This window comes from Anopheles funestus, chromosome 3RL (genome assembly GCF_943734845.2).
Source record: "Anopheles funestus chromosome 3RL, idAnoFuneDA-416_04, whole genome shotgun sequence".
Lineage (NCBI taxonomy): Eukaryota > Metazoa > Arthropoda > Insecta > Diptera > Culicidae > Anopheles > Anopheles funestus.
In genome coordinates this window covers 4,177,204-4,205,198 of record NC_064599.1, presented here as the reverse complement: position 1 = coordinate 4,205,198, position 27,995 = coordinate 4,177,204, and the positions used below count along the sequence as shown (strand labels likewise).

The 27,995-nt window shown below is 44.2% G+C and overlaps 6 protein-coding genes across 10 annotated transcripts; 4 read left to right on the top strand and 2 right to left on the bottom strand.

Moving 5' to 3' along the window:
• The first annotated feature begins 29 nt into the window (after positions 1 to 29).
• Positions 30 to 1,236, top strand: LOC125772197 (ragulator complex protein LAMTOR4 homolog). 2 transcript variants are annotated; one of them, XM_049443659.1, is made up of 3 exons: positions 30 to 451; positions 532 to 911; positions 987 to 1,236. In XM_049443659.1, the coding sequence occupies exons 2-3, from the start codon at positions 763 to 765 to the stop codon at positions 1,162 to 1,164; spliced, it is 327 nt and encodes a 108-aa protein (XP_049299616.1). In that variant the 5' UTR covers positions 30 to 451; positions 532 to 762; the 3' UTR covers positions 1,165 to 1,236. The 2 variants fall into 2 exon arrangements, with proteins under 2 accessions (XP_049299616.1, XP_049299615.1); XM_049443658.1 differs by having other exon boundaries at positions 30 to 911.
• Positions 1,218 to 2,255, bottom strand: LOC125772173 (39S ribosomal protein L46, mitochondrial). Its single transcript, XM_049443624.1, has 2 exons — positions 1,972 to 2,255; positions 1,218 to 1,900 (listed from the first exon to the last, which is right to left on the bottom strand). Exons 1-2 carry the CDS (start codon positions 2,140 to 2,142, stop codon positions 1,283 to 1,285), a joined length of 789 nt encoding a protein of 262 aa, XP_049299581.1. The 5' UTR covers positions 2,143 to 2,255; the 3' UTR covers positions 1,218 to 1,282.
• Positions 2,256 to 2,522: 267 nt separating this feature from the next.
• Positions 2,523 to 6,941, top strand: LOC125772172 (protein sarah). Its single transcript, XM_049443623.1, has 2 exons — positions 2,523 to 2,639; positions 5,582 to 6,941. Exon 2 carries the CDS (start codon positions 5,887 to 5,889, stop codon positions 6,748 to 6,750), a length of 864 nt encoding a protein of 287 aa, XP_049299580.1. The 5' UTR covers positions 2,523 to 2,639; positions 5,582 to 5,886; the 3' UTR covers positions 6,751 to 6,941.
• On the top strand, positions 2,525 to 22,216 carry LOC125772111 (spectrin alpha chain). Of its 4 annotated transcripts, XM_049443473.1 has the most exons (9): positions 2,525 to 2,639; positions 11,164 to 11,288; positions 11,364 to 15,405; positions 16,118 to 16,159; positions 17,092 to 19,015; positions 19,090 to 19,693; positions 20,015 to 20,044; positions 20,483 to 21,092; positions 21,166 to 22,216. In XM_049443473.1, the coding sequence occupies exons 3-9, from the start codon at positions 11,419 to 11,421 to the stop codon at positions 21,292 to 21,294; spliced, it is 7,326 nt and encodes a 2,441-aa protein (XP_049299430.1). In that variant the 5' UTR covers positions 2,525 to 2,639; positions 11,164 to 11,288; positions 11,364 to 11,418; the 3' UTR covers positions 21,295 to 22,216. The 4 variants fall into 4 exon arrangements, with proteins under 4 accessions (XP_049299430.1, XP_049299432.1, XP_049299431.1 ...); XM_049443475.1 differs by lacking the exon at positions 16,118 to 16,159; XM_049443474.1 differs by lacking the exon at positions 20,015 to 20,044.
• A 49-nt stretch (positions 22,217 to 22,265) lies between these two features.
• LOC125772144 (vacuolar fusion protein CCZ1 homolog) lies at positions 22,266 to 24,031 on the bottom strand. The gene is made up of 3 exons (XM_049443574.1): positions 23,797 to 24,031; positions 23,636 to 23,733; positions 22,266 to 23,573 (listed from the first exon to the last, which is right to left on the bottom strand). The coding sequence occupies exons 1-3, from the start codon at positions 23,878 to 23,880 to the stop codon at positions 22,409 to 22,411; spliced, it is 1,347 nt and encodes a 448-aa protein (XP_049299531.1). The 5' UTR covers positions 23,881 to 24,031; the 3' UTR covers positions 22,266 to 22,408.
• A 46-nt stretch (positions 24,032 to 24,077) lies between these two features.
• LOC125772180 (signal recognition particle receptor subunit beta) lies at positions 24,078 to 25,251 on the top strand. The gene is made up of 4 exons (XM_049443634.1): positions 24,078 to 24,298; positions 24,366 to 24,675; positions 24,751 to 24,876; positions 24,948 to 25,251. The coding sequence occupies exons 1-4, from the start codon at positions 24,193 to 24,195 to the stop codon at positions 25,138 to 25,140; spliced, it is 735 nt and encodes a 244-aa protein (XP_049299591.1). The 5' UTR covers positions 24,078 to 24,192; the 3' UTR covers positions 25,141 to 25,251.
• The last annotated feature ends 2,744 nt before the right edge of the window (positions 25,252 to 27,995 follow it).

Genomic DNA, 27,995 nt, shown 5'->3' with positions numbered 1-27,995 from the left:
TGCAGTGGATGTTTTGTTGTGAAATTAAAACAGGAATGAAGATATTCCATTTATCAGCTAGCACATGAAACTATTGGTACAGTTTGAGATAATTCTGCCAAGTGTTAAGAGCTGTAGAGTTTCAGTTTAGAGGTTTTTACCTCATCAAAGTTGGCTGCTCACGCACTTTAGTTTGTTTACCAAACTGTCGTCAAAATAGAGTATGATTCAGAAGAAGACTGCAATGCAACGAAATAGAAGGTCAGTAAGAAGACAATAGACGAAATCGATAGTGGTCAGACGACACAGTTTTGGGAGTAAGCTTCTTCCTTCTGGCCTCCAGTGCGTAAACGATAAGCTTCATCCGGATCCGGCGTTATTACGGCACATTTGCTCTCAGCACAGTACGGTCCGTAGCCGAGCACACATAGAACGGCCCACAATTCGCTGGGTTCTGCGGCGTAGTTGATGAGTACTATCAAATATTGGCTTCTGGTTGCGTTCCGGCTGTTTACGCATTTTTTCATTTGACAATTTAACCGCATCGGGCAGCTAACGTTAGCTAGTGCTACGACCGCAACCAGCGGTACTAGCTTCTCGCGGACAGCATCGCCCATTGGGAGCTGTAACTATTCTCTTGCTTCGAATCTCACCGAGGTGGTTGTGTGTGAATCGCAGCAATCAGTGCAGGCGCATCTTCTTCAACAACAAAATAGTAACGCTATCAAGAATCTGGGCATTGTCGTTGCCTGCGAAAGAGGTAGTAGCTTGAACAGCGGCACGATGTTGGACCTGGATCGTAATCCGCTACCGGATCAGCTCGGCTATTTGGTCCTGTCAGAGGACGGGTCAGTACATGCATCTGGAGGCGAGCTGGAAAACGACGAGCGCAGTGCAAATATCATAAGCAATCTTCTTACGCTCACCGAAAGGTAAGGAAATAAGAAAGATTTTTAGTTGATTCAATTCAGATACTAACGTAGAAATTTTTGCTTCATATTTCACAGTGTCGATCCAGCCATATTTAATGCACGTTCTTGCAGAAAAGTTTCGATCGTTTTCGCTGACCATAGTTTCACTATATGCCTTTCGAACAAACGCATTTACGTCGTAAAGAAACGAAATCGCACGGACGCAAGCGCCAACAGCGGCATCGAGTCGGATAATCATTCAATATTGGCTTGATTTTACGCGCGTCTTTCGGAATAAAATAAATATTTGAACGCTTTTGAGGAAGGTTTTACTTTCTAACCACGACTTCCGTTTACTATAGCACTAGAATCAGAACCGCCCGTTCTATAGGTTACAGCAGAAACTGGGAGACACTTTGGTAGTACGGTTGCTGCAGTTGCTTTTTCAACTCTTCCTGATTAAGCCACTGATACTTCACCTTATTGCTGGCAATGTTTCCACTCGTTTCCTTAAGCACGCTGCGGAAGAAAAATACTTTCGCACCTTGCGCTTCGGTACGTGCGCTCGCAGGATATTTGTACTTATAGAACCCGACCGGTGCATTGCCGTAGAAAGTTACCTGCACATCATCACCACAATATTCTTTCAACGTGCGTTCCGCCGTTTGGCGCAGGGATTCGCCCTTTTTGTGAGCGCCTTGTGGTAATAGATAATGGCTCTTGCTGCCTAATTTTTGCTCCACTAGAAGCACCAGTGTTTGCTCTAGCTTACGGTCCAGTGATCGAATATCATTCTTTTGGTCTGCTTCCGTGATACGTGCGGCAGGTTTAAACCGCGCATACTCTTCATTATAAGCGTCCTCCAAATCTTGGGCGGTTTGTTTTAGTGCTTCCGAATCTAGATCAATTTTGCCTGCCTTCAGCAGCTCCAGCTGTTGTTTCTCGGTTTCTTTGCGAAGTTCGTGGTTGGATTTCAGGCTTTTTTCCAGCTCGATTTGATCCAACATTTGCTGCGGAACAGATCATTGCGAAGATCATGATTATTTGCTGCTCGAAATGGTCAATTAGATGAACATTTTACCTTAAACTTTGCCTCTATCGGTTCGAGTGTTTTCGTAACGATGGGTAAGCGCTCAACAAGCACACCGGCATAGAGGTCCCATTTTTGATCTGGTGTGGCCTGTGTTGCTACAGTTCTAGTGGAAAGCAGCCGTGTCGCGTGCAATAGAGACCGATGTACGAGGAGCCGCATTTTATGTGGTTTTGTGTGAAATTTTACCGGGTTTAGAAAAGAATCGCGAGTTTACGCAAACCAATGTTTATGTTATGGAACTTGACAGCACAGTTTCATAGACGAATGTTGGTCGAACTACAGTAGAGGATTCTTGGATCAGACGATTGTCGGAAAACGAGGGGATGGTAATAAAACATATTGAGCCCTGTAATTAAGACCTATTTTTTCTTTATTTTGTATTCTATTTTTTTTTTCAATATTTTACGATCATGGAGCTAAATGTAATTCAAAATAAAGAAGATCAAAATATTTCTCCCACCTTATTTGCTTACCTTGGCAATTCGGTGTGACAGCCGTGCGAGCCAACTCTACCAACCTTCGTACAGCAGAAAAATCATCGCCGCCATTACGGTACAACGAGTCGCTCGCAAAGGTTGGTTGCGTGAAAAGTGAAACAAGTTAAGAAAACGGCAGACAAAATCGGATAAAACGTACGGCGAAGGCTTGCCAAAGCTGTAAGTAGTGAAATGGGCAGTGATTTATGCTAGTATATCGTTTTCTTTTCGCCAACAAAAAGCCATCTCAAACCTCCGTCCGTAAATCGATCCGTACGCCATGTAGTGTTGTGCACGCGTGTGTGTTTCGCTTAGGGCTAAGCAAATGGGGCCACGGGAACAGAAAAAAGGCAAGGAGAGATGAAAATGCTTGCGTTGGAAAGCTAGATTGATTGACACACCCAGTCGAAAAAGAGTATGCGGTGGACCTGCCGTGTGATATGGATGCATCTAAATCAGTTAATTGGAATGTTGAACGAACGAAACAGCTATTACGAGCGGAAGCACTTCTAGCTTTCCAGGTCTGTGCGTATACTCCAGCCACATCTCCCAGCACCTTCGTGCCGCGCCCTTCAAGCGCGAGGCGGAGTGAAAAATCGATATTTTCAACGACCTATGGAGTACGCTACGCATTCAGTACACACTGCGGCATTTCGATTGCGTAGCGCTCGGAATAGGCTTGTGTAAAAAGTTCTGTGAGTGCTTACATTACCAGAAACATTCGACTCATTATGTTTAGGATGTTTTCTTTAAGGACATTGCACGGTTGAACGGTTCATGATGCGGTACAAAACGTCCCTCTGGGGGTACGTAAACAGTCCGCCAGGCATTCTAATCGCGCTGCCTTTTGCCAGATTTGTCGTTGCTCTTCCCCGTAAAGAAGGAATATTTCATGAAATAATTTTGGAGAAGCAAATGTCAATTGAATGAACGAACCGACCGAACCGTCACCTCCCGGCAACGCCTAATTTCCTTTAACCCTTACGCTGATTGGTGGTAGCGGCATTGATGCGGCATAAAGTAAACCAAACAGCTTCATGCGCCAGATTACGTCATCGCCTTTCGTAAGGTTATTTTTAAACATTACCAGCTCCGGCACCAGACTGCAGCACTGATCGTCGTGATTGGGGATGATGATGATGCTTCGCTCCGAGCGATCTAGTGTGCATGTGTGTGAATTCATTTCCGTTTAATCATGAAGCGAAGCTGCGGTTGCTGGATTATGATAAGTTGTAGACCATTTCATACTACTTGATTGAACTGTTTGTGGGTGTCTGTTGGGAAAAGAAACACGACAAACAGTTTAATACAAATGTGTCACGAGAGCATTTTCTCGATTGTCGAATGAAGGAATCGATTGTATCTTCCAACTGGGAAGTTTCTATAAAAACCATCCTACAGCAACTGCTTGATTGAACGTGGAATTCGATGGCGTCATACTGGTGTGGTGCTCGGTTCTTAGCAGTGTATCTTCCGCTGCTTGTGCGATAAGATAAGAAGCATGCATGTTTTCACGTAGTCTAGAGTTTTGAAGGTATGAAGTCACCGAGGACAAATTAATATCAGTGTGGAAATATTTGATTCGATTTGTAGTTTCGCACCATGACATTTGTGTAACCCAAGAAGCTAACCGAACTGATTTTCCTATTTGCGCACTCTGTCTGAAACGATTTTCATATTGTACATACCAAGCCGTTTGAGTGAAATGAACGTTCAAGTGTTTAATACAAAATTATGATGAAAACCATCTCCGTTTATGCTGGTGCCACTTGATATGGGAGTCTAGAAGTCGGTGGGGAAAAAACTAAACTATTGAAAAGAGAAAGACGACGAGAGAATTATAATAGAGAGAACGAGAGAGAAAGAGAGAGAGCATTTAAAGAGAAAGAGTGAAAAAGGGTACGCAAATCGAGAGAAATGATTGCCAACATAAAAAGAAAACAAACTACAAATGATACTTGATACGACGGGCATGATGCGGACGTGCGTGCCGGGTGTTGATGTGTATGTATAATGTTGAGTGGAACTGAAACCATCCAACCAGCAAAACATGTAACCGTGCATGGAAAGGACGGAAACAGCATTACCCAAAAATTGTACGAATGACTAGGTTTCGCTGCTATCGGTGTATTGACTTTCAAGTGTTTCTGTCGTATATGTTTCACAGCATCGAATTGTGTTGTTGGTTTTTGTAATAGTTACTCACCTTAGCTACTCTTTTTGCGTATCACATCCTTAACGTGTCGTGAATGTTCATGAATTGAAAAACAAAACATTTTGTCATTTCATCACACCCCGCTAGTATGGTTTAGGTACGATGATTAGTATCAGATGATTCGAATGAAGATCATTTCGTTCTTTGTTTTCTTTAGTTCATGCAAAGTCAATTTCACCAACATTTTAAAAACACCTTTCGTTGTTTGTTCACGTACGTAAAACGGTCACATTGTAGTTATGCCAAATGGAGTAATTTGGAAGCGTGTCCACCTACTGTAGTCACAAAGCTACCAATTAATTATGCAGCCAATTTTATGCACAATTTATGGTTGTTTTCGACGAGCGCGGTTGTGTGTTGTTTTGGTTGGTAACTCTCTCTTTACTCTCGTACACCTGCATTCCACTGTGTATTTGTAGTGTTAGTAAGGATGATGAGACCGATGAATCGATTGGTGCAGTGCTTGGAAGTTGGAAAACAGACTGCGATCGAACAAACATTTGTTTTCCTTTCTTTTGTTAATTAATATATGTATTTATGCGTATGAAAAAAACAGCGAAATTTAACTTATGTTGTTACCTGTAAAATCTGACGTTGCTCCTTTATCTCTCTCTCTTTCTCTTTCTCTGTGTTTCTCTCTATTTCCTCTCTATTTCTCTCTTCTCTTTCTCTACCGCTGTCACTTTCTCTCTCACTCTCTCTCTCTCTGTCTGCCACTTCCTGGTTGGTAAAAATTGCCAAAAAAATGGGCCAACTTTTATGTTCTTCTTTCGTGCGTCGTGTACGCGATCCCGTCGGATCGTAACACCACCCATGTAATCGATAAAATCGAATAAAAAAACCGATTCGGATTCTCTTTCCTTCAATGACTGGTGCAAATGAAAATGCAATGCTAATGCGATGGCAGAATGTGCTGCGCTGATTTTGCGGAACCGGTGACGAAAGAAGAACAGAAGTGAAGCGGGGCGGGGGAGCGAAGAGTGAACGACACACGTTCAACTTCTCCGCACATACTATACACACATACACACACACGAACACCCCTTCTGGCTATCTAAGTACACTCCCATCCCAGAGCGGGGAAGTGTATGTTCATTAGGTAGGTTGGACAACCCGGCAACCGAAAGGATACTGCATCTGCATCCGAAGCGAAGGAAAGTACAGCGGACAGAGGGTCAGGAGCAACGCGCAGACCACTAAAGGTGCGGTAGGATGGCACAGGCCACGGCTACTACTACCGGTTCCCGGCAGCAGTCGGATGCGGGAGACGAGCTGGTGCCTACAACGCCCACGGACGATGAGAATTTGTTCATCAATCCAACGGACGGTCTGCCGAACGAGCATCCGGCCCTACCGAGTGCGTATGATTCCGACAGCGAGTCGAACCCTGTTGCGGACGACGATCTGCTGGACGATCTGCCCACGTCGATCATCGTGACCAACATCCACTCGGAGGTGTTTGCCGATGATGCGCTAAAGGCCAGCCTGGAGGATCTGTTTCGCACGTTTTCCGAAAACACCACCTTCCAGTGGCTGAAGAGTTTTCGACGGTTGCGCGTCAACTACGACAGTGCGCTGGCGGCGGCAAATGCGCGCATTCGGTTGCATCAGTACCCTTTCGGCAAGTCCGTGATTAACTGCTATTTGGCCCAACCGGTGACGCCGGTTTCGAACACAAACCTTAAACCGCCCGCACCCGTCAAGCAGTTCCTTATATCGCCGCCTGCGTCACCACCGGCCGGCTGGGAACCGGCCGAGGAGGGTGAACCGCTCGTTAACCATGACCTGTTGGCAGCCTTGGCCAGTCTAACGCCGGGCGAAAGTCACGAAATTCACGCCCAATCTGAGCACCATCCGGGTATCATTCTGCACACGGCAGCCGAGCAGCTGGAAGCTGCGGCAGCAGCCGCCGCAGATGGCGCAGATGACGATGAAACGGGCGCTAAATCTTCTAGCATGGGCAGCAGCTTCGAAGACGATGATCCGGACAAAGAGAACGCACCGGTCGTTGGAGCGAACGCGCGCAAACCACGCATCATGCAAACACGCTGCCCAGAACGTAAAAGTTCCACCTAGATCGGTTAGATTGATCGCGATCGTTCGATCGAAGGGAATGTCAACGTTTCTTCATACCCGATGTGAAACAATTGAGAGAATTTGTCGCAATTACGAACGTGAGAGAAACCCTCCTTCGTGCTATATAGGTGGATTTAGCAGATATTGTTGGGCTTTATTGTAGAAAATGGAATGAGATTATGTAAAAAGTACTATCCCACAATTGTTCATTCGTGAGCTCGTTTCCTGTTCCTGAACCATATTCACATTCGTGTCGTGATTCACGCGATTTAGGAGTCTACAAGTCTGTTAAAAGACGGCATAAGAACAGGCAAGATAAATATAACTATTTTGTATAACAATATCTAAACAGTGATCGTACGTACGCACCTTTCTGTCTAATGTTGAACGATAGGTTATCCGGTTCCGTTTATCGTTTTATGTTGATAAGGTTGCGTGTTAGATATATCGGTCGAGTAAGCGTATAACTTCTTCGTATAGGCACATTAGACAGCGTCAGTATCAATCAGAATTTATTTGCTTTGCTTTTTGCCCTTACACATGCATTACTGGTTAACGGTTTTTTTTTCTATTAGCTAAAAATGCATGGAAAATACGCATTGAAAACGATATTCAAACAACATGTTAATCTCAATCTGTATGTTATGTTTTTTTTCTCTTACCAGATTTTCGATTATTCGATAATCTTAAAAATAAATATGTCTTATTTTTTTATAAATATGTTAATTTATATTACTATTGTGCATGTTTTTAGGAATACCTAGATGTTTTCACATTCTCTGTAAATTGATTTTTTAATCGCCGTTTATGTGTCTAAGTAATGCTAATGAAATGCTGTTGAGTTATGCACACTATTATTTACAAAACGAAATCAAAAATATTAAGCATATCGAAGTGTTTTTAGATGAAAGTCTGAATTCTAGCAAAAGTGCATACAATTCGCGCAGGCAACTACATCTTTTCAATACAGTGGTGGGTATTCAAAATCGGACACTTCGAATTCAGCCGCTTTTGCTACTTTACGATGCATTTATCAGAATTCTAGAATTGTAAATCGTCATGAAAACTGTTCAGTGTGCTTCTTCTACTTCCCATATACACGGTAATGTAAAAAAAAGAACCAAAAATGCTCTTTTCTACGAAAATAATGAGGAACAAATAAAAAAAGGCTTCATAACACGCTGGGCATTCAAAGTCGGACACCTTGATTTACTAGGAATTTTCGTAAAATATGAACAAATTTTGGCTTACTACAAGCTAGAACGTATAATTGCTTTCAGTGGCAACTTAGTAATTGGTTGAAGAAGTTCGTACAAGTTCGTTGGTTGAGCCGAAGCAATAATGCCGAAGCAAACAACTGTTGAAGTTAGCAAAATTGTTATTTCTAACACGGAAAAGGGTAAAAGTGTCAGAGAAATAAGTGAAATCACAAATATTAGCAAATCTACAATACACGACATCATAAAAAGATACAAAAATGAGGGTAGAATTGCAAATAAAAAATCTACCAACGAATCAAAACGTAAAATTAATGATAGAGATGGACGACATATTATACGGCAACTTCGAAACAATCCTTTCCTGACCTCTGTTGAGTTGAAAAACAACATCAGAGATGTTCGGGGTATTAATGTAGATTCGTCAACAGTACGGCGTTATCTACGAAAACAAAATTTGTTCGGTAGAGTGGCTATAAAAAAACCGGCTATATCGGAAAAAAATAGAGTGCTTCGGCTCGAGTTCGCGAAAAAGTATATCGATAAAGATATAGAATTTTGGTCGAAGGTAATCAGATTTGATCAGTTGCCAATATAAATTTTATTATTATTATGTATGTTATTGATGTTTTTGGTAGGTTCTATTCACGGACGAGACAAAAATCAATCTATTCGGATCTGATGGCCGTCGCTACGTGTGGAGAAAACCTGGTGAAAAATATGATGGAAAATTCACCATTAAAACCGTAAAACACGGTGGAGGTTCAATTATGTTATGGGGTTGTATGACTGCGAAAGGTGTTGGCAACATACATGTTGTACGTGGGATCATGGATGCTTCATATTACATCGACATCCTGAAGGCAAATGTTCATCCAAGTGTTGAACAGTCAGGCATAGCAGATGATTACGTGTTCTACCAGGACAATGATCCAAAGCATAAGGCTTGGAACACACGAATGTGGTTGTTGTACAACTGCCCATCGGTGTTAGCAACTCCTCCACAATCACCAGACCTGAACATCATCGAACATGTTTGGTACCAACTAAAAAAAAATATTGCAAAACGCAAACCTTCCAATTTGAAAAGTTTGGAAGAAATAGTGAAAGAAGAATGGAATAAAATTGATCCGAATTTTTGTTTAAAATTGGCCCAAAGCATGCCCAAAAGATTGCAGGCTGTAATAGATGCCAACGGAAATTCTACTAAATATTAATAAAGCTCTTTTTAAATACATTTTAAAGTGTCCGACTTTGAATGCCCAGCGTGTTATGAAGCCTTTATTTATTTGTTCCTCATTATTTTCGTAGAAAAGAGCATTTTTGGTTCTTTTTTTTACATTACCGTGTGTATGGGAAGTAGAAGAAGCACACTGAACAGTTTTCATGACGATTTACAATTCTAGAATTCTGATAAATGCATCGTAAAGTAGCAAAAGCGGCTGAATTCGAAGTGTCCGATTTTGAATACCCACCACTGTACATATAATTTGGCATGTAAAAACGAGCATGCGTTGTGCGGGAACCAAAGTTTCATCAAACTCAAAACGTTGTTATATAACAGTTCCATAAGTGTTACAGGAACAAAAAAATGCATGTTCCCATTATCTAACACAGAATTAATACCAAATTCCAGGAGAGGGAGAAAGATAACGTAAATGTAAAACTTCTGTCCCAAAAATCGTCGTCATCCGTACGCGGTTGGTTCGTTCCCCACCCCGCCCTCGAAGCCCTAACACATTCACACACAGAACGCACACGCTGTCCTTTTAGCAACGTGGTTCGCTAAATTGACTAACTGTTTCGAAGGTCGTCATGTGGGATGGGTCGGTGTTTATGTGCTTATTGTGTAAAGTGTATTCAAGGAAGCATAACGATGTTGTTACTATCGGATGTGTTACTTTTCCCATTTCCTATCTACGTAAAACTGAAAACTGCATGTATATTTATGCGCTCTTCCGACACCAACATTCAGTGTTTGTGTGTCGCCAGACGTGTTTTATAACTGTTATATCTATTCGATGATGACGAACCAATTGGTTCGATTGTTGTTGTGCTCATCTGAAATTATGTCCTGTAATGGTGGTTCGGTTTTGGAGCATTTTACTATATATTTTTCTATGCTATAGCACTACGCGACATGAACGATGTATCGCAAAAAAAACAGCACGTACCACTCTGGTCATCAAACAAACACACATCACCTGGTTAACTTTTTGATCCCCATAGAGTGTGTACAATAGACGTAACTATACCAGTAGAAACCTTTTTTTGGAAGGGATCTTTTTGGTAAAGACAGGGCACTATATTGTCACAGTACTTCCAAATATTTATCGTAAACGATATATTACGCGTTGAACTGATCACACACGGATTACCGGTAAAAGGGACGAACAAAAAACCGAAGCATAACATATAAAGCAAAGTAAAACAATATTTTAGTTAGTGCTACTGACGAAACGGGAATGCTAACACTAGTTTGTTATACAATGAATACAAATGGCATTGGTGAAGGTAGATTGAACTGATTGACACACGATTTGTTTTCAAAAACCAAACCATCATAGTTATTATAAAGGTATTTGGAATTGATTGACAATGGCAAATGTAAGATCATTGGTACTATTGGTAAAAGAGCGCCATTTGTTATTCATATAATAGATGAGTGAATAGGGAATGATTCATGAAGGCAAGGTTAGTTGAGAGTGTAAACGAACGTGAAGATTTCCACATGAGAAAAGGATCTCGTTAATTTTATCGTCAAGGCAAACTAGTAGCGTAATAATAGTGAAAATATAGACGAAACGAAAGGAGTGAGAGAACGTGTGTTTGAAGATAATAGTGTAGCGGAAAAAAAAGATTTAGCAAAACAATATCAAATGAGTTGGTGAAGCGATGGATCAATTATTATTATTGATGAAGATTGCAACTGGTTGAAGGATATTATATACATAACTGTCAAATAAAGTTTGATATAGATTTAAATGGTTTTGAAGTTATTTTTGTTATTGATATTATTGCCAATATCCGTAAGGTCAGGCCATCACTAACGCCCTAACAAAAAATAAGGATAATACACAACACTACATGCGTGGCGATGATGGAAAAAAACGGACGGTGCTAAAGATATGTGGGTTTCGATAGAAGCTTTTTTTTATGTTTTTCTTATCATTGTTGCATTTATGCATATTTACAGGATTTCAAAGAAAAAAAAACTACCAACCGAAAGAATTACACCTTGAAAGGATAAACCGTAGCGACAAACAAACAAAAAACTACTATAAGTAAATCAGTTATCAACATCAACAAATTCAACAAGAGGTAAGTTAAAATGAATAAAAAAAGACCCAGCTAAGATTGTTTGTAAAATAATCGTTTTCTTTTTTTACATTTCAGGCTTTGAAGAAGAAATTATCATCATAAGATTTAGACATAACAAAAACACGTAACAATGGAGCAGTTCACCCCGAAGGAAGTACGCATTCTGGAGAGTGCCGAAGACATCCAGGAACGACGTGATCAGGTGTTGAATCGCTACAGCGAGTTCAAGCTCGAGACACGCCAGAAGCGGGAAAAGTTGGAAGATTCGCGTCGCTTCCAATACTTTAAGCGCGATTCCGATGAATTGGAAAGTTGGATTAACGAGAAGCTGCAGGCGGCTAGCGAGGAAAGCTACCGTGACCCAACTAACCTGCAGGCGAAGATCCAAAAGCATCAGGCGTTCGAGGCAGAGGTGTCGGCCCATAGCAATGCGATCGTAGTGCTGGACAACACCGGCCAAGAGATGATCAACCAGGGCCATTTCGCGTCGGAAACCATCCAGCGCCGGCTGGAGGAGCTGCAGCGTTTGTGGGAGCTGTTGCTGTCGCGTCTGGCCGAAAAGGGCATGAAGCTGCAGCAGGCGCTGGTGCTGGTGCAGTTCCTTCGCCATTGCGAGGAGGTAATGTTCTGGATCAAGGATAAGGAAGCGTTCGTGACGGCGGACGAGTTCGGGCAGGATTTGGAGCATGTCGAGGTGCTGCAGCGCAAGTTTGACGAGTTCCAGAAGGACATGGCGTCGCAGGAATATCGCGTGACCGAGGTGAACGAGCTGGCCGACAAGCTGCTGTTCGGTGGGCATCCGGAGCGGGAAACGATCACGCGCAAGAAGGAGGAACTGAACGAGGCCTGGCAGCGCTTGAAGCAGCTGGCCATATTGCGCCAGGAGAAGCTGTTCGGGGCACACGAAATCCAGCGTTTCAACCGCGATGCGGATGAGACGGTTGCGTGGATCGCTGAAAAGGATGTCGTGCTGTCGTCCGACGATTACGGGCGCGATCTGGCCAGCGTGCAAGCGCTGCAGCGCAAACACGAAGGTGTCGAGCGTGATCTGGCGGCACTCGAGGACAAGGTGGCCGCACTCGGTACCGAGGCCGGGCGCCTGTGCAGCATTCACGCCGATCACAGCGAACAGATTCGTGAGAAGCAGGCAGAGATTGCTGCGTACTGGCAGTCGCTGACCGCGAAGGCTAAGGAGCGCAAGCAGAAACTCGACGAGTCCTACTTCTTGCACCGTTTCCTGGCCGATTTCCGCGATCTGGTATCGTGGATTAATGGCATGAAGGCGATCATCTCCGCGGACGAGCTGGCAAAGGATGTGGCCGGTGCGGAGGCGCTGCTGGAACGCCACCAAGAGCATAAGGGCGAGATTGATGCGCGCGTGGACAGCTTCAAGCTGACGACGGAGGCCGGCCGACAGCTGCTCGAGCGTGAGCATTACGCCGCGGCTGAGGTGCAGGAAAAGCTGGCCGCGCTCGAGAACGATAAGAGCTCGCTGCTCGTTTTGTGGGAGGACCGCCGCATCCTGTATGAGCAGTGCATGGATCTGCAGCTGTTCTACCGCGACACCGAGCAGGCTGACACGTGGATGGCGAAGCAGGAAGCGTTCCTCGCTAACGAAGATCTGGGCGATACGCTCGATTCCGTGGAGGCACTGATCAAGAAGCACGAAGATTTCGAGAAGAGTTTGGCAGCGCAGGAGGAAAAGATCAAGGCGCTGGACGTGTTCGCGACGAAGCTGATCGACGGTCAGCACTATGCGGCGGATGATGTCGCGCAACGACGTGCAATGCTGCTGGCGCGCCGTTCCGCTCTGCAGGAGAAATCTTCGGTACGACAGCACCTGCTGGAGGATTCGAACGCTCTGCAGCAGTTTGAGCGCGACTGTGACGAAACCAAGGGCTGGATTAGCGAGAAGCTTAAGTTCGCTACCGATGATAGTTACCTCGATCCGACCAATCTGAATGGCAAGGTACAAAAGCATACTAATTTTGAGCACGAGCTAACGGTGAACAAGAGCCGCATCGAAGACATCACGGCTACGGGCACCAAATTGGCCGAGAACGAACACTATGCGGCGGACAAGGTGAATGCTCGCATGCAAGAAATCGTAACGTTGTGGGAATCGCTTGTACGGGCCTCGGACAAGAAGGGCTGCAAGCTGCAGGAAGCTTCGCAGCAGCAGCAGTTTAATCGCACTGTCGAAGACATTGAGCTGTGGCTGAGCGAAGTGGAGGGTCAGCTGCTGTCGGAGGACTACGGCAAGGATCTTACTAGCGTGCAAAACTTGCAGAAGAAGCAGGCTCTCCTGGAAGCTGACGTAATGGCACACCAGGATCGCATCGAGGGCATTAAGGTGGCTGCTAACAAGTTCGTCGAGAGTGGTCACTTCGATGCGGACAATATTCGCGCTAAGGAAGCGGCACTGTCGAAGCGTTACTCTGCATTGGCTGAACCGATGGCGATCCGCAAGCAACGTTTGCTTGATTCATTGCAGGTGCAGCAATTGTTCCGTGACTTGGAAGACGAAGCGGCATGGATTCGCGAAAAGGAACCGGTAGCCGCATCGACGAACCGTGGCCGTGATCTGATTGGTGTGCAGAATCTGATCAAGAAACATCAAGCAGTTCTGGCGGAAATTAATAACCACGAAAACCGATGCGCTGGTGTCATTTCCAACGGGGAGCAGATGCTGACCGAGCAACCGACAGCGAGCGAAGAAATCAAACTTCGGCTGGACGCTCTCAAGGATCAATGGAATTCGCTGAAGGAGAAATCGAACCAGCGTAAGCAAGATTTGGAGGATTCGCTGCAGGCACATCAATACTTTGCCGACGCCAATGAAGCCGAATCGTGGATGCGCGAGAAGGAGCCGATTGTATCGAACCAAGACTACGGCAAGGACGAAGACTCCTCGGAGGCTCTGCTGAAGAAGCATGAAGCTTTGGTGTCGGATCTTGAAGCATTCGGTAATACGATTCAGGCACTGCAGGAGCAAGCGAAGAACTGTCGCCAGCAGGAGACACCGGTCGTGGATATCACGGGCAAGGAGTGCGTGATGGCACTTTACGATTACACCGAAAAGTCGCCGCGCGAAGTGTCGATGAAGAAGAACGACGTGCTGACGCTGCTGAACTCCAACAACAAGGACTGGTGGAAGGTTGAAGTGAACGATCGTCAGGGTTTCGTGCCTGCGGCCTACATCAAAAAGATCGATCCCGGACTAAGCGCCAGCCAGCAGAATCTGATCGACGGGCACTCGATCGCGAAGCGCCAGATGCAGATCAACAGCCAGTACGACAATTTGCTTGCATTGGCTCGCGAGCGTCAAAACAAGCTGAACGAAACGGTGAAGGCGTACGTACTTGTGCGTGAGGCGGCCGACCTAGCGGCGTGGATCAAGGACAAGGAGAGCCACGCGCAGATCAAGGACGTTGGCGAAGATTTGGAAGAGGTCGAGGTACTGCAGAAGAAGTTTGATGATTTCAACGATGATTTGAAGGCAAACGAGGTACGGCTGGCGAAGTTGAACGAAATCGCCATCCAGCTGACATCGCTGGGACAGACCGAGGCCGCACTTAAGATCAAGACTCAGATCCAAACGCTAAACGAGGAGTGGGCTACGCTGCAAACGATCACGCAGGAACGTGCGAGCCAGCTCGGCTCTGCCCACGAGGTGCAGCGCTTCCATCGCGATGTCGACGAAACGAAGGATTGGATCGCGGAGAAGGAGAACGCACTGAACAACGATGAGCTGGGCAGGGATCTCCGAGGTGTGCAAACGTTGCAGCGTAAACACGAAGGCTTGGAGCGCGATTTGGCGGCCCTGCAGGATAAGATCCGTCAGCTGGACGAGACGGCTAATCGACTGATGCAGTCGCATCCGGACACTGCCGAGCAGACGTACGCCAAGCAGAAGGAGATCAACGAAGAATGGCAGCAAGTAGTGACGAAGGCACAGCAGCGCAAGGAGAAGCTGCTCGACTCGTACGATCTGCAGCGCTTCTTGAGCGACTACCGTGACCTGTCCGCCTGGATAAGCTCGATGATGGGACTGGTGACGTCGGAGGAGCTGGCTAACGATGTCACGGGTGCGGAAGCATTGATCGAACGTCATCAGGTAAGGAAGAAATGTTTGAGATTCGTAATTGTACACCAAATGCATTTCAGAATAACTGTTCTTTGGGGAGGGATCGATGTTGTTTTAGGCGAGTTTTCTTTTTCCCAGCCCCAATTTTATTCTTGTGTACGGTTGGTTCATCACTTTGTGTAAGCGTGTTTCTTCCATTTGTCCTATGTGTCCCCTTCTAGTGATTGAATGTTATTAGCGTTAATATATTTTTTATAAAATTTGTGTATATTTTTTACGTCAACATTGAAATAATTTTGTTCCAGTATTCATCAGCGCGCTGGAAACGATAGCAAATTCAAAGTCATGTTATTAAACACGCAACGCATTCATTTTGCACGATCTTTTCTGCAGTTATGTTTGTTTATCACCATAGAAAAATGGTCATCGCTGTGAAAAAAACAGTATCGACGTTTGTTTTTTTTAAACAACTTCATAAGTCCAGTTAAAAAACATGAAATATGTAACGATTGGCTCCTTAACACTGTGTTTTTATCCCTCATTTGATCGGAAGAATACGTCGTGCACATTGTTATCTTTCGATCGGAAAACTTTTGGACACACATTACTCTGCACATCTAAATTGACGAAATGCGTTTTTTAGGTTTTTCCATACGGCCAAAATCTGATGTTCGATTCATATCAAAACCCATACTAAAATGTGATTCTTTTCCAAATCTGCCATTTTTTTTATTTTTCATAGAACCATCGTGCCGAAATTGATTTTCGTTGCGGTATCCCGCAGGTACAGCCGACTAATTGCCACACAACACACTACCCAAAAGCCACGCATATTTTGTGTTTTCAATAATCGTTTCTAAGCCTCGTCTAATTAGTGCTTTACATATCATGCATCTAATTTTTGTTTCACCACAATACGATTAATGTTCACTTTACTCTGCTTTTAACAATATGTGGGTAAACATATTTACCATTGTCGATTATGTTTTCCGATGCTGCAAAAGTATTTGGCACCCTTATGTGTGTTTGTGTGTTGTTTTATTAACGGCGGAAGTTAGCGAACTTTTTAATCATACTTTTTGTTGCTCGACGATAATTTTTCGATCGGTTTTTTCAATTGTCTGTTCTATTTTTGTGTATTTTTCGTTTCTTAACAATCGCTACATGCTGTTGCTGCAGTACTGTTTTAATGAACCTTTTTTCTAGCTATTATAATACAAACAAATCATTCACATTCATGCTGGAGATAGTTCACTATAATTACGTTATGCAAATGGTCCATACTGTGTCATGTAACATTCTCGCGTTTATAATGTTTATAACTTTTTCTTCGAATTTTTAATTAACGTTATTTATTTATATTCAAGGTAGGAAACATTCGCTATTCGTTAGTTTCCTCTAACATCTAGTGTCTAGTTTCATTATTTACAAACCTTCACAAGAATACACCTCACACCGGTTATTAATATATCGTTCGCTGATGCTTTTCGTTTCATTCGTGAGGTGTGATCAATAGTAAAACTACTAGGGGTAAAATTATCGACATTAATTTACGCTCACGGTATTCATAATTTTGCTGTCATTTTTGCTCACATTTCGCGGGGGGTGGAAGCTCACTTAACCGCACAACTAAACATAAAGCAATACTAAATGTTTTAATCTTTCGCACGATCGCGCGCCTTCGATCGCACATTCGATGTCATTTTATATCTGCAGGAACACCGCACGGAGGTCGATGCACGCGCCGGTACGTTCTCTGCCTTCGAGCAGTTTGGCAACGAGCTGCTGCAAGCGAACCATTATGCAGCGCCCGAGATTCAGGAAAAGATCGAGAATCTAGCCAAGGCCCGGGAAGAGTTGGAGCGTGCCTGGACTGCCCGTCGCCTGCAGCTGGACCAGAACTTGGACCTGCAGCTGTATTTGCGTGATTGCGAGCAGGCTGAAAACTGGATGAGCGCTCGTGAGGCATTCCTGAATGCAGAAGAGGTGGACTCGAAGGGAGACAATGTTGAGGCGCTGATCAAAAAGCACGAGGACTTCGATAAGGCGATCAATGGTCATGAAGAGAAGATCGGTGCGTTGCAGGTGCTGGCCGATCAACTGATCGCGCAAGAGCACTACGCTGGTAGGTTGATCGATGCCAAGCGGCAGGAGGTGTTGGATCGCTGGCGTCACCTGAAGGAGGATCTGATTGAGAAGCGTTCGCGTTTGGGCGATGAGCAGACACTGCAGCAGTTTTCGCGCGATGCAGATGAGATCGAAAACTGGATCGCGGAGAAGCTTCAGTTGGCAACGGAGGAAAGCTATAAGGATCCGGCCAACATTCAGTCGAAGCACCAGAAGCACCAGGCATTCGAGGCGGAGTTGGCAGCAAATGCCGATCGTATTTCGAGCGTACTGGCGATGGGCAGTAACTTGATCGATCGTAACCAGTGCAGCGGATCGGAAGAAGCCGTGCAGAAGCGTTTGACGCAGATCGCCGATCAGTGGGAATACCTGACGCAGAAAACGACCGAGAAGTCGCTGAAGCTGAAGGAAGCAAACAAGCAGCGCACGTATATTGCTGCGGTGAAAGATTTGGACTTCTGGTTGGGTGAAGTGGAGAGTCTGTTGACTTCGGAAGATGCAGGCAAGGATCTGACTTCGGTGCAGAACTTGATGAAAAAGCATCAGCTGGTGGAGGCGGATATTCACGCCCACGAGGATCGCATTAAGGACATGAACAGCCAAGCGGACTCGTTGGTTGAGAGTGGTCAGTTTGATAGCGCAGGCATTCAGGAGAAACGTCAATCGATTAACGAGCGTTACGAGCGCATCCGCAATCTGGCTGCCCACCGGCAGGCTCGATTGAACGAAGCGAATACGCTGCATCAATTCTTCCGCGATATTGCGGACGAAGAGAGTTGGATCAAGGAGAAGAAGCTACTGGTCGGTTCGGATGATTATGGACGCGACTTGACCGGAGTTCAAAACTTGAAGAAGAAGCACAAGCGTCTGGAAGCGGAACTTGCATCCCACGAGCCTGCCATCCAGGCGGTGCAAGAAGCGGGCGAGAAGTTGATGGACGTGTCTAATTTGGGCGTGCCGGAGATTGAGCAGCGTTTGAAGGCTCTGAACCAAGCGTGGACCGAGCTGAAGGGTTTGGCAGCTACTCGCGGCCAGAAGCTGGATGAGTCGCTCATCTATCAGCAGTTCCTTGCAAAGGTTGAGGAGGAGGAGGCCTGGATTACGGAGAAGCAACAGTTGCTGTCGGTCGAAGACTACGGTGACTCGATGGCAGCCGTACAGGGTCTGATGAAGAAGCACGATGCATTTGAGACGGACTTTGCAGCGCACCGTGACCGTTGCTCGGATATCCGCGACCATGGTCAGACTTTGGTAACGAACAACAATCATCACGGCGATAGTATCTCGCAACGCTGCGTGCAGCTCGACAAGAAGCTGGAGAACCTGCAGGCATTGGCGACTCGCCGCAAGACGGCGCTGATGGATAACTTCGCTTATCTGCAGTTCATGTGGAAGGCGGATGTGGTTGAGAGCTGGATCGCTGATAAGGAGAATCACGTCAAGTCGGAAGAATTCGGGCGTGATTTGTCTACTGTTCAAACGTTGCTCACAAAGCAGGAGACATTCGATGCGGGTATGTGATTTCTAGATACGTTTGCTTTTTGAAACTGTAATTTTCATGTTTCCTTTCTTGATTAATTGTTCCAGGTCTCTCGGCGTTTGAACATGAGGGCATTCATAACATCACTGCACTCAAGGATCAGCTTATCAACGCAAATCATGCGCAGTCGGCTGCAATTCTCAAGCGGCACGAGGATGTGCTGACGCGTTGGCAGAAGCTGCGTGCCGACTCGGAAGCCCGGAAGTATCGTCTGCTAAACATGCAGGATCAGTTCCGGCAGATCGAAGATCTGTATCTCACGTTCGCCAAAAAGGCTTCGGCATTCAACTCTTGGTTCGAGAACGCCGAAGAGGACCTCACGGATCCGGTGCGTTGTAATTCGATTGAGGAGATCAAGGCGCTGCGTGAGGCTCACGCTGCGTTCCAAGCTTCGCTGTCGTCAGCCCAGGTCGATTTCCAAGCATTGGCTGCGTTGGATCAAAAGATCAAGAGTTTCAACGTCGGTCCCAACCCGTACACCTGGTTTACGATGGAAGCGCTCGAGGATACATGGCGCAATCTGCAGAAGATCATCGAGGAGCGTGACGCAGAGTTGGCCAAGGAGGTGCATCGCCAGGAAGAGAACGACAAGCTGCGCAAGGAGTTTGCCAAGCACGCGAATCTGTTCCATCAGTGGTTGACGGAGACAAGGTATGATATTTATTTTAATTTCCTTAAGAATAATCTTCCCCGAAGCACTGTAATCTCCCCGGTACTGGAGAAAGAAAGTAAACGATGCATTTAATGTTTTTTTTCGTTTATTTGTTTTTCACAATCCACACCACATGTATAAACCACGTGACCCCGATAATCACCATTAAATACTATATTCCAATCTTAAACTATCCACATCCATCGCATCGTCCTGCGACTGGGAATTCATTTTACACTGAACTTTTCCCTGACCACACACAACATCCAACCACCATCACTTTGCCAACACGTTGCCTTTCTATGCCGTGACATTCAAAGATACAACATTCTTGGCTGGGATAAAAATGGGTAACGAACGAGTGTTGTGCTCACTGACCGCTGATCATCGTTCGATGGTTTTTGTTTTGCGCGCAGCAACGCATCCTAACGAAGACGAATAAGAATGGCTCCCTTCTAACACTACTAACTATGACTAAAAAGCAATAGAATCAGTAATTAAGTAGTCGTGCTTGGGGCAATTCGCACATGATACGTTTTGGATTATATTAGAATGATAAAAATTCAATTGGTTTTTTATTTCAAAATTCAAGAATGTTAAATGCAAAATTTCTTCCGCTTATAATATGTAAAAGCATAAAGCAAACAGTGCAAATTACTTCCTAACCTTACGCCAACCACAGTTTTAACTTGCATATATGGGCTGCAAGAGTGGATTGATCGAAATAACATATAAACGGCGGTTTTTACGATTGTGTTTAATGTATTACTGTGATCCCTCTACGACAGAACGTCGCTCATGGATGGATCGGGATCGCTGGAAGAACAGTTCGAAGCGCTCTGCCACAAGGCAAACGAAATACGTGCTCGTCGTGGCGATCTGAAGAAGATCGAAGAGCTCGGTGCCACGCTGGAAGAACATTTGATTCTGGACAATCGCTACACGGAACATTCAACGGTCGGATTAGCTCAGCAGTGGGATCAACTCGATCAACTGGCTATGCGCATGCAGCACAACCTGAAGCAACAGATTCAAGCCCGCAACCAGTCCGGCGTGTCGGAAGACTCGCTAAAGGAGTTCTCGATGATGTTCAAGCACTTCGACAAGGACAAGAGCGGCAAGCTAAACCACCAGGAATTCAAATCATGTCTCCGTGCCCTTGGTTACGATCTGCCGATGGTGGAAGAGGGTCAACCGGACCCAGAGTTCGAGGAAATCCTGAACGTGGTAGACCCGAACCGGGACGGCCAAGTTTCCCTGCAGGAATACATCGCCTTCATGATCTCGAAGGAAACGGAGAACGTTCAAAGTTTCGAAGAGATCGAGAATGCTTTCCGCGCAATTACGGCCTCCGATCCACGACCTCGCCCATACGTCACGAAGGAGGAACTCTATTCCGTAAGTACTGTTTATGTGAGGAGAAATGCATAGAATTTCATTAACATTATTTCTACTGCAAATCTTCTCGTAGAACCTCACCAAAGACATGGCGGACTACTGCGTGCAGCGCATGAAACCGTACAACGACCCGAAGACCGGCCACCCTATAACGGGAGCATTGGATTACGTGGAGTTCACCAGAACATTATTCCAAAACTAAGCACCCAGTATCGGTATCGATCAGCATCGGATTGGGCGTTATTAAGCCCACAAATCGCATGCGTTGTCCGATGCCGTTTAATAATTTGCTACTAATTATTTTTTTAAATGCATTTTGACGATAAACAAAAGAGTTCCCCCGTCGGGAGAATAATATATATTTACTTTGATTTGATATATTTATCTAAATTTGCGAGCAATCGTCAAACACGACGCTTGAGTAAATAGAGTGATAGTGTTAGGGCAAGAGATCGAACAACCTTCCGCCATTTCTTTTTTCACTTTCTAAAAAAGCTTTCTACGGCTTATACGCAATCCTATGTGTAACACAAAAAAGCCAGACAAACGAACGATCGAACGAACAAACCGTAAAAAATGGAACAACAAACAGTTTCGCTTCATAAATGCAACGCGTTGCGAAACAAACGGACAACGGTGACGCATCTTTCTGGCCGGTTTCAGTTCTGAAACGGACTTTGAACTGTGTGTTACTGGAATATCCGCTTGGTGCTGCGACAAACATAAACTTTAAACTTCCAAATATTCGAAAACAAAAATAGTATATCTAATCGAAAAAAAAACACATTTCTATCTATGCTTGTTGGTGAACGTTTACGGCGAGAAGTATGAAGAGCTATTTATTTACACCACAGTTAAACACGTTCGGATGGGAAATGAGCGGAAGATGTTGTGTTAGAAAATTGCCAGTAATTGCGCAAAATCAAATGTTCAGCTTTCACAATGCAACCGCATGGCGTTCCTCTCGAATGAAGGATACGTAAAACAATGCACACAAACGCAGCTAAAATATCGATATATACATGTGTATTTCTATTTATCACTGGCATCACTATTCGACGGACCGAATGAATCCGATCGCAAAATATTGCTATATCTTCAAATAAATGATTGCAAACATTATACATACTTGTTGGTGTTCTTTTCGGATGCATTTCGAGGTTTGAGTAAGAGTTTTAATTTACTTTATTTTATTTTTATATATTTTGCATCTTTATAATGAATGGAATTCAACAGCTCGTCTTGCATTTGATGCAGTAAAGGGAGAACTAGTCGGAAAGACTGGAATTTGCCTATTGACAGAACACGTTTGGGCACTAGAAAAAGATTCCCTTCACGTGCTGGTCCAATATTTTCTTCGTCTCCTCGGTCACGTCGATTAGGGTGGAGCTTTTGTTGAGGATGATAAACACATGCCGGGAGTTGCAGCTGCGCTTCACAATCCAATAATCGTCGTGCGTCTTTACGATCGTCTCGTCCATCACGTTCGATCGATTGCTTCGCACGTCATCCAAAAGATCGACGATCAGGTTCATTACATCGTTCGGAAGCCCACTGCCTGTAACCGATTGGTACTGCATCTGGCCCAACCGTACCGTACCACGGTGCTGCAGATTAAGCTCGTTGAAGAATATAAACTTTGGTGCCGTTGCCGAATCGTCCTTGCTGCTTGTGCAACCGAAAGTATAGCTGGATTCACCACTGCTCTGCAGATGCTGACTAATGTCGGAGGAAATGCTTGTTAGCTGCGGATTTACGACCGCATTCAGTTCCAAATAGAGCGACTGCTCGTTCTCTACCTCACTGTCGTCGAGCAGCAGACACAAGGAAATGTTCTGCACCTTACGGCACACCATCAGTGTGTAGCGTTTGATTTTCCCTTTCTCAGTCACGTAAGCAGGTCGCGTTTGCTTCGATTGTGCCAGATGATCGAACATGGGACTGTGAAAGTACTCGTACAGCGTGTACAGATCGGTTGGACTAATTCCGCTCCATACCACCTGATCGCTGTACAGGAAAATGCAATGCTTGATTGGCACAAAGGTGGCCTCAATCATGTTGATAAAGTTCTGCACACGCAGGAAGAGCAGTTGATTCAGGGGCAAATACTGTACGCTTCCGAACGCATCCACGACATCACACTTCTTCATCTGCAGATGCAGTATGTAGCTCTGATAGAAGGCTTCCAGCTTGCCGATTAGATTGGCCTGTGCATCCAGCTCTTCGTTCGGTTGCAGATTGTCTAAAAACGTGCCGTGGAACATGTGGAACATACGGTACGATTGACGCAGTACCGATTGGAAGATTGTATCATGTATCGTATCCCCGTGGTATTCATTGTAGTCACCCGTGTCACGCGTCTTGCGATCGAACGGAACGTTCAGAGTCATGATCATCCAGTAGCCGGATTCGGGTTGGTAGTAAAACTGGCAAGTCTTCTGCGTGTGCATCGTCTGTACGCTGTCATCTTTGGTAAATGTGCTACGATAAAGGACAAATACAAATTATTCACTATGGCAGGAGCGACGTCAGCTGCTACATACTTGCTGAATTTGATGATAGCTTCACTTAAACCAACGTCCTTTATTTTAGTGTCTATGTCGGTATCGTGAGGATGATAAAACAGCACCTTCTTCTCTTCCTAAAGATATAACAAGTGGGTAAAAAGTTGCAAATCGATATCTCGCATGTCTCACAATCTTACCTCGCCCTCTTTGGGTCCGAACGCTGAATTGAAAATGTAAAAGCTTCTTAGTGAAAGTTCTGCCGTAAGAACGGGATTAGTCATCTTGCGTACAAAGCGGTTAGTAACAATGCGTTGTGCAGATTTACTGTTTCATTAACTTTTTAAGCACTTTTCCAGCACAAATTGCGTCGATTGTTGTTCTGTGTTTATTATTTGTTTCCTGTGGCCTTGCAAACACCCACCGGTGACAGTTTGTTTGTTTACATATTTTTTATCCCTGATTTTTTGACATTGTCAAATTCGATTCCACGAATAGATGACGTTAGCGTAAACTGTCATCTCTTCGGAACGAACTGTGGCTCTCTGTTTCTGTTTTCAGCGGAAGCTGCATCGGAAAACTTGCGATCGGAAAAGATGGAGAAAGACAACAGAAAATCATCGGCTCGTGCTTCCATTAAGCTGGGAGACCTAGACTATACGCCGGTACTGATAGCACTTGCAGTGGTCCTGCTAACTTTTGGTAAGAAGCCGCAAGCAACAAGCACATGCCATGCACTCTCGCTACATACATTTCAATCGTTCAACAGTGGTGCTGTTCCTATGGAAACGCAAGAAGACCGTGCGATCGGCGGTACTATTCACCGGGCTGTGCGATTCGGGCAAAACGTTCCTGTTTACCAGTTTATGTCTTGGCGGTGGTCGCGAAACGTATACAACGATGAAGGAGAATGTGGGAAGCTTCAAGACGGGAAAGGGCCGTGAACTGAAGATGGTCGATGTGCCCGGCCATGAACGATTGCGGGGCAAGTTCTTTGACGAGTATAAAAACATGGCAAAGGCTATCGTGTACATGATCGATAGTGTAACGGTACAGAAAGATATCCGGGATGTTGCGGAGTAAGTGTTTGCTGAGGAGACGACAGCAGAAGCAAAAGTTTCACCAGTAATGAGAGCTGGACTTTTCTTTTTCAGCTTCCTGTACACAATTTTAGCGGACAAAGCTACCACTAAAGTTCCGGTCGTTGTGTTGTGTAACAAACAGGACGAAACGCTGGCCAAGAGTGAAACTGCCATCAAGAGCATGCTGGAAAAGGAAATGTATGTCACACGGCATGTTGCTGCTGCTAGTTGAATGTTGGTCTAACTGGCTTAATTTTCTTTTTTTGCAGCAATATCGTTCGGCAGACCAGGCGAAATCAACTGCAATCGGTCGATAACAGTTCGTCGTCGGATACATTTTTAGGCAAATCTGCCGGAGTGGATTTTGAGTTTGAGCAGCTCGGACAAAGGATACGCTTTGTGCCGTGTTCGGCAACTGACGAAAAATACGATGGACTGATAACATTCCTGGAAGCGTTGTGAGTGTACAACGCATGCGCATTTTGGTCCCGCATAGCGTCCCGTTTTCTCATCGCTTAGTTTTATGTGTGTTTCACCCGGTACGTAATAAAACTGTTTCAATAACAACATTGATATACGGATTGGGTGTAACATTTTCACGGTGATGTATAATTTATGTCGGGGTAAGAAATGTATAATTCAATATGCTTGCCGGTGAATCGAATGCGGGAATAATCAGCAACAGAACTAGCTGAATAGGACCACTATGGGACTGTGGTAGCTCAGGTTGAAGTGATAGGTAAGTAAGTTCTTATGATAAAATGTCCCAAAAATTAAAAAAATGTTTCGGATTATATAAAATTGTTCTTTTTACATGTTTTTTTTTACTTTAACGGATGCATCTTCGTGCTCGAAAGAACCCGGGATGCGTACTTTCTGGAATCATTCGCCCAAAAGTATGCTACACCGTCGCACTCGATGAACACTTTTTCCTGCAAAATAAAAATGAAATATTTCAAACCAACAACAACAACAATGAAGTTTAAAATTTTCGCCGAAATTAAAATTTTTCACTCATCTCGGGCACTTCGGGATATTTTTTTAAAATTCTAATTACTTTAATTAATTCGGCAATAATAAATCACTGTATGGGTTTGGTTTAGTTAAGCAAGACACTACCATGTGCAATTTTGGTATGATCCATCGCTTGATGATCCCTACCATGCTTAAGGAAGAGTTTTAAATCTCCTTTAAAAACGTGTTCCTACTAATCATAACAATAGCTTTTTTAAGTTATTAAAAAGTGCTTATATGCCTACATTTTCTAAATCATAAATGCAAGAACGAATTTGATCGACAGGAGCAAAGAGTTTTTTTTACAAAGCTTTTCCATTCGTCTGTTAAAGAGGGCCGAAGTGTGTACCGAAGGAGCGCGAGCCGCTTCGCTAATTACAGTTGTGTAGGTGTGTCGTGATAACGAAGCGGATGAGCTAATTATCATGAGATAAAGTGAAAGTGTGATCAGTAGCGATCGGGCAGCGGTGCGTATGAGTAATGAGTGTAATCCGGTATTGTGCGGGAAGCGGCTTCCCTTTGTTCATAGAAAAATCGGCAAAATTTGTTCTTTTTGGGTGCCAAAAAGTGATGTCCTTTCTTTGATGATACAAAAAGAAAGTTTAGTATAACAATTCGTCTGTTAATGTGCTGTAAAACAGCAAAGATTGCAAAACCACGTGGTCCAATTGTTCTCAGCGTCGGCTTGGGTTGTGTCAGTGAGTGAGTGTAAATGATAGAATTTCGCGGTGTAAAAGTGGACGAACTCCAAAAAAACACAATAAGTGTTGTCTTCCAAAGCTAATGATTTCAATAAACTCAACTTTCATCGCTAATTTATTGAATAAATCGTTCAAGATTGTGCAAAAAGCGAGAAAGCTAAAAGTGACGCTCGAAAGACGCCATTGCAGAAGGTGTATTGAGGTAGTGTGTGTGGGATCTCTTTTGGGATAGAATCATCAATCCAGTTTCGGGATCTAAGTGTATTGATAACAAGCTATGATCCATCTCGCGCTTATCTGTGTGTGTGAGTGTTAGGACATTTTTAGTCAGTGCGTGTACTAATGCGTGTTCTAAGCTTGCATATTATTTGCATTTGTGTTGTTCGTGTGTTGCGCCTGTGTTGTACGTGTGTTTCAAAAAGTGTTTGGTGAAAAAAGTTATGTTCATTTGTGAATCAGTTTATTGCTTAGTGTGTGAAATCGCGTATCGAAAAATGTGGCCATTATAGGCGAGTGTTGTGTTTTAAATGTGCTTAAGCGCATTAAAGTGTGTATGTGCCTTTTTGCGTAGAAAAAAAATTTAGGTGTTGGTTATTTTTTTGGTGCAAATAGTGATGTCCTTTAATGAAATCAAATCGTGATTCGTTTATTGCGTGAAAAATGTGGCCATTATAGGCGTTTGTTGTGTATTAAATGTGCCAAAGTGCTTTGAAGGGTGTATGGGCCTTTGTGCAGAGAAGATAGGTGTAAGTGTTGGTTGTTTTTTTTGGTGCCAAAAAGCTTAAATCTATTTCTCAATGAGCTTATTGCTTATTGCGTAAAATCATGTGCAGAAAAATGTGGCCAAAATGTAGGTGAGTGTGGCGTTTTATATATGCGAAAGTGCATTAAATGGTGTATGTGCTTTTAAGTAGAGAAAAAAATGTATGTGTTGGTTGTTTATAGTGCCAAACAGCTTTCAAACTTTCGTTTACCAGGTAAGTTAATAACTTTTCATCAGAAATATAGGAAGTAAGATTTTATAGATATGGGCCTCCAATAGCTATTCTGCCTAGGGCCTCTAACCGGCTTGATCCCCCACTGATTATCATGATCAAGGTAAAACGACGAAGCGAAAGTTTCCGTCCAACGGCACACGACTCGTTTTTATTGCACCGTTCATAACGCAACCTGTCCTTCGCTGTGCACGACTCGTCCGATGGAAGGATGGGTCGTTTCCGTAGCGTGATTCAAAGGGAAGATTAAAATTCTTCAATCGTCTTGATCGTTCCCGGTCATCTCGCATTCGATAAGGATGCTTCGGCAAAAAAAGGACTATGAGAAGAAACATTAACAAAAAAAAAAAAAAAAAAATGCACACAAAACGGGATCGATGGGAAGCGCCTCGGAGTGTGTTTTCTTAAATTGGGCGCGATACTTTTAATAGGGTTGATAAAATTTGAATTTCAATAAGTCTCTTGCGATCGCTGCCAACAATTTCTTGGAAGGTTTCAGTCGTTCCGTTTTTTTGATTCAATCGTTGGCCGATCGTTTACTTTCGATTTTTTGTTGTTGTGATTCTTGATGTTTCTGGATCATTTTTTTCCACCAAGCAACTCTTAT